Source organism: Cherax quadricarinatus, chromosome 6, assembly GCF_038502225.1.
Source record: "Cherax quadricarinatus isolate ZL_2023a chromosome 6, ASM3850222v1, whole genome shotgun sequence".
Taxonomy (NCBI): Eukaryota; Metazoa; Arthropoda; class Malacostraca; order Decapoda; family Parastacidae; genus Cherax; species Cherax quadricarinatus.
The window spans coordinates 47,701,312-47,707,518 of record NC_091297.1 but is presented as its reverse complement, the minus strand read 5'-3'; the positions used below and the strand labels follow the sequence as shown (position 1 = coordinate 47,707,518).

Sequence of the window (6,207 nt, the reverse complement as noted above, 5' to 3'; positions counted from 1 at the left end):
ATGTGGCACCAGCCCAGGCTGGGACCCAAGCCGCTGACTCAGCAGGTCCAGGACAAAGTGCATCTTCATCCATCCCCATACTACAACCTGCACAATCAGAACTACAACCACAACCAGCTTATGATATCCAGTACCCACCAGCTAACAGCATCTGGGATTGACAGCAAAATCCCAATTTTGTTTCCAATCCACATCAGTTTGATGACACTCAAAGTGGAATCCTGCCATCTTGTTCCCTTGGAAACACTGCAAATGAACTGGAATTCTTTGAACTATTCTTTGACCAGCCCTTGATGGAAAATATTGTCAGGGAAAGTACAGTGGAACCTCGGTTTTCGTTTGCCCCCATTTTCATTGATTTCAGTTATCGACGACTTTTTTGTCAACATATAGTCTCCATTTTCATTCCTCACCTCAGATTTCGTCCGATGTACCAAACGTGTCCACCTGCAGCGCGCACACAAAGCCTCCCATACACGCATTCTGAGTCAGTGTAGTGTTGTTTCTCGGCAAGTGAACATTACCCTGCTTGTTCAATTGAAACATTTTGCAATAATCTATTGCTTTTTTGTGCTTGTTTATTGTGTGTTACTGCTAAATAAGACACCATGGGGCAAAGAAAGTTCTGAGTGCCAGTCCTCTAAAGAAAGTGAGAAACATGATAGAATTCAAGAAAGAGCCTGTAGAAAAGTGTTATAGCTGGTTTACTGATGAAGATGCCGAGTCTTACTTGTAGGTTACTATGGGGGTAGTGTGGTAGGTTGAAGAACACAGCCATAGACTAGCCTCTGGTTTATTGATATTACATACATGAGTTACCAGTGGGGCAGAGTGAGGGGAGGGTGACTGAATGCCAGACCATGGAGGGGAAAGGTGTTGAACCTTGGGGTGTAGGCCGAGAAATGAGCCCAGATGGGCTCCACGTCTCACTGACCTGGGCAAGCCTAGAGAGTGCAGCACCATAGTGCTGCGGGATATGAATCTAGCAGACAGCATAGACTGTTTAGCAGGCAGTACAGGCTGTCTACATTCACTCGGCCATGCACCTCATGTCGTCTCGACATGACAATACTGGTGGGTACAAAGGTGTGAAAGAATTACTTACTGGGGGGACTGGCTTTCACTCACCCAAAAATCAAAATGGACATAAATCTGGCAGGCTTAAAAAAAAACTCGCCCATCTTGAGAGAAGAGAAATATGGTGTGCCCGCACTGCTTGATTGAGGATGGAGCCAGGAGACGTCAGCACTGGAACAGGGGTGAAACATTAGGCTTGACTACTTGTCCAGGATGCCGTGCCATCCTCACATCTGCAAACAATGACTGACAGTAGCATTTCCTAAGGTGTGACATTGGACATAAGGGCGGCACTTCCCTGACCTTAATACAGGCTTTAAAGAACATACTGGGTGCACATACTTACAATTATACTATTTCCATGGAATTCGTTATACACTACAGGTACCTTTCTAAAATAATTTGCATATTTACATGTTGTCCATCCTGACACCTGTATTAACTAACTATACAATGTGTGTGCATTAATACCCATTTCTGCAAGCAAACAGTTAGCGTAGTTTAAGTAGGAGTCACACAAGTCAGTAGGTACGTCAATGTCACAGAAATGTACTGCTGTCCTGGGTCTCAGGCCATAAGTGTGGAGCCTTACAGGACTGTCATCAGTCGTAGGAGTAGCGGGTTAAGTAGAGAGGTTGTCGCTAGAATGAGTGATTGTGGCTTTGCAACACTCGAGACTCCAGCTGTGCTTCGGCTTGCACATGGTGATATACTTCATGTGGTCAAGGTGAGCCTCTTTGGTAGTTCCAGTAGCGATGTCCCTCACCTCGAACTTATTGCCGCGGAGCTCTCAGAGGACACAGTAAGGACCAACAAATTTGGGAATAAGTTTATGCATACCTGGGGTCTGCGTCGGGTTGAGCAACCTGGTTCCACTTTGCTTGCCTTAGTGTGGGCATTACAATCAGATGTGAACTTATCTGTAGCTTTCATAAGGTTCTCTCGTACTCGTTGAAAAACAAGCTGCCTGGTCCACGTCTTAACTACACTGGTGTCATCGGTGTTGTAAGTAGGTTGAGGCGGAGCAAACAGAATTTTGTATGGAAAACGCTCATCGTAGCCGTACAAGGCAAAATGAGGTCTCACACCAATCGAGCTGTTGAGGGAAGAGTTTAATGTACACTGAACATCTGGAATAGCCTCATCCCATGTAGTACAACTCAGGTTAACGGTTACTCTGAGCACCTCCAGGACTTTGCGGTTTGTACGTTCAGCAAGGCCATTACTCGTTGGGTGGTGTGGAGCTACTGGCGCTTGGTGAATGTTAAATCTGGAACAAAAATCCTGCATAGTGGCATTTATGAACCCCAACTCATTGTCTGACAGAAGAACTCGTGAGCAGGTATGGCGGAGAACTACATGCTAATGGAAAGCATTTTCGACTGTTTCAGCTGTTTTATCTGTGATGGGTACTAACTCGCAATACCGTGTCAAGTTATCTACCATTACAAGCAGGTGTTTATTACCCTTCTCCGAGGTCGAGAAGTTTGTCAACAGAAGCTCTCTCCCAGGGCTCCTTGTAATGGGATACTTCAGAATGGGATTGGGACCTGTAACAGTACCCTTGTGCTGTAGACAAACAATACATTAGTGTACATGCCTGGCAATTTCTGCTGCCATCTTAGGCCAGAAGCATTTCATTCTTGCCTGTTTGATGCTGCGGTCCTTCCCGGGGTGCACTGCACCTGGGACATTGTGACTCAGCCTGAGAGTAGCTGGTACCAGGGACTCCAGTATCACCAGTTGGTGTACAGTTCTGCTGGGATCCATCAGTTGTGCAACACAGCACAGCACTCCCTGGTTCACTACTACAAAGTCCTTCAGTGGGACAGGAGACTTGACCTGCAAGCCAACATCCTCCTTGGTCAAGAATCAAATGACTGGTGACCACACAGGGTCCTGCCGTTGGGCTCTCTTAAGATCCTCAATGGAGAACGAGTTGTCGACGTTCACAAATGCTATATGCCTCGACAGGGCATCAGCTACAACATTTTTCTTACCCGGTACGTAGCAAATTTTGGGGTTGTAGCCATTGAACGTGAGATACCACCGAGCATGCTTTCCCGAGAGGTTCTTATTAGCAAAAAGGGACAACAAAGGTAGATCAGTGTAAATCTTGATAGGATATTGGTAGATGATATCTCAATAGTGACTCAAAGCCCATACAATGGCTAAAGCTTCTAGCGCTGTCACTGAGTAATTGGCTTCCGCTTTAGTAAGGACACAGCTAGCATAGGCAATAGGCTGTTGCTTACCATTCGATTCCTGCCACCAGACTGCACTGATGCCAACTTTGCTGGCATCCATCATCATGGTAAATGCCTTGGTGAAATCTGGGAATCTAAGGACAGGGGTAGATATTAACTTGTTCTTAAGGGTAGCAAAAGCTCATTCTTGATCACACATCCACTCGAAAGGGGAGTCTTTCTTAAGGAGGCAAGTCAAAGGTGTGGCGATGGAGGAGAAACCAGCAATGAAGGTGCGGTAGAAATCTGCTAGGCATATAAAGGAACAGACTGCATCTGCCATCATAGGTCTAGGGAATTTCTGCACAGCCAAGATTTTAGACTCGTCTGTCTTTATGCCATTCTGAGTCATTACGTGACCCAGAAACTTTATTTCCTTCTGGAGGAACTAACATTTAGAGAGCTTTATCTTAACCCTTTCAGGGTCCATCCCGTAGATCGACGGCTTTATGTTCAGGATCCAAACTGTAGATCTATGCCAAATTTCTAGCAGCGTCAAATTTAGCACAAGAAGGCTGGTAGGCCTACATCTGTGAGAATGGGTCTGGGTAGTCAGTGTGCACACTATAGAAAAAATCTGGACGTCCACATGGCATTGTGAGAACACTGCCAAAGTAGCTTTGTTCATCATGCCTGGTGGCAAGGAAGCTCTCACTCCCCACTCACTCTCTGGGCATATTCTGACTCTCCTCTTCACAACTTACAGTTCTAAGACTGATGGAAGTGGAGCTGAAGAGGAATTCTATGGTTTTGAACCATATGGTACCATTGTACCATATGGTACAATGGTGCCATGTCATACAATGGTATCATATGGTACAATGGTACAATGTGCTATGGTACATTGTACAATATGGTACATTGTACCATATGGTACATTATACCATATGGTACATTGTACCACATAGTGCAGGGTACAGGGACCCTAATGGAAGTAAGTCTCTCTGACTTTTTTGGGTTATCCTAGGTTCTCCAAACATATGCTGCTAAGTATGATATTCTATGCAACTTTATTTGTGTATAACTAAATAAACTTAATTATGATGCCACATGCGCTTGAGTAAATTTATTCAGGTGTACAGAAATACAATTACAGAGATTATCATACATAGCAGCATATGTATAAAATCCGAGGATAACCCAAAAAAGTCAGGGTGACTTATTTCCATAGTTATCCCTGTATCTGTACCATATGGTGTCCTGTACTGTATGGTACATATGGTACCATATGGTACCCTGTGCCATATGGTACCCTGCACCATATGGTACCCTGCACCATATGGTACCCTGCACCATATGGTACCCTGCACCATATGGTACCCTGCACCATATGGTACCCTGTACTGTATGGTACCCTGTACCATATGGTACCCTGTACCATATGGTATCCTGCACCATATGTTATCCTGTACTGTATGGTACCCTGTACCATATAGTACAAAGTACCATATGGTACCCTGTAACATATGATATCATATACCATATGGTCAATAGGACGTGTTGGTGGCAGCAGGCACCAGCCAAGACTGAGTGGCGATGCAAGCTAGCTACTGACTCAGCAGTTTCCAGGACAAAGCTCTCTGTCATCCACCTCAAGTAACATGTCGTGTTCCTGTACATTTGTAAATATATAATAGAACATAACTAATATAAAACATTTTTGCATATTTTTGTTGTGAACAACTATTGTAAACAAAATAATGATGAAAATATTAGTGTGTTTATTGTGTTGAATAAAACAGTACCATATAGTACCATATGGTACAATGAATCATATGGTATCATTGTACTGTATGGTACAATGTACCATATGGAACCATTGCACCATATGGTACCATTGTATCATATGATACCACTGTACCAAATGGTGCCATTGTACCATAGTCTAGCAAATGGTGCCATTGTATCATATGGTATCATTGTATCATATGGTACCATTGTATCATATGGTACCATTGTATCATATGGTACAATTGCACCCTATAGCACCATTATACCATATGGTACTATATGGTACCTTTGTATTCAACACAATAACCGCACTAATATTTTCATCATTTTGTTTACAATAAACTTGTAAACAAGTTTTGTAAGCAATATAATGATAAACAAATTAGTGCAGTTATTGTGTTGAAGATAAAACTGAGCAAGATAAACTATTGGACGCAGTAATAGTTAACCGTCCACTTTCCCAGTGATATGAACCAAACAAACAGTAAAGAAATTACTCTCCAGATCATAAAGGACCAAACACAAGTTACAGTACCAGAATCAGAAATAAAGGAAGCCAGGTTACTAGGATCCCATGGTAGAAAAAGTGTTAAATAGTCATCAGCACGGCTTGTGAGGGTGGTTTTCATCAAAAAAGGTTTGCACTTCAAGCCACTTTGCACACATTTCCTTAATCTTAGAAGTAGGCAACTTCTTCAATTTCTCTATCCACTCCTCCGAAGCAGTTTCCTCAGGTCTGGCCTCTTGCTGTTGAAGATGATCTAGCAGCTCATCAGTGGTTAGTTCTTCATTGTCCTCCTCCACCAACTCTTCCACATCCTCTCCACTAACCTCCAACCCCAAGGATTTCCCTAATGCCACAATTGATTCCACAACTGGCATAAACTTCTCAGGGTTAGCCTCAAATCCTTCAAAATCCCTTTTGTCTACACATTCTGGCCACAGTTTCTTCCAAGCAGAGTTCAAGGTCCTCTTAGTCACTCCCTCCCAAGCCTTACTTATAAGGTTTACACAATTGAGGATGCTAAAGTGATCTCTCCAAAACTCTCTTAGAGTCAATCGAGTGTCTGTGGTCACTACAAAGCACTTTTGAAACATAGCTTTTGTGTAGAGTTTTTTCAAGTATGAAATGACCTGCTGGTCCATGGGCTGC

At 43.4% G+C, this 6,207-nt stretch overlaps 1 protein-coding gene across 5 annotated transcripts in view; it reads right to left on the bottom strand.

The window, feature by feature from the left end:
- Positions 1-779: 779 nt before the first annotated feature.
- mof (males absent on the first) overlaps positions 780-6,207 on the bottom strand; it is a 510,758-nt gene continuing 505,330 nt past the window's right edge. For 2 of the 5 annotated variants that reach the window (XM_070081501.1, XM_070081489.1), the window contains one exon: positions 780-1,310. Coding sequence is in view for 2 of the 5 variants with exons in the window: in XM_070081489.1 (XP_069937590.1) it covers positions 1,268-1,310 (43 nt within the window). In the remaining 3 variants the exon portion in view is untranslated. The remainder of the gene's footprint in view (positions 1,311-6,207) is intronic. The other 3 variants (XM_070081496.1, XM_070081474.1, XM_070081515.1) reach the window with 2 other exon arrangements.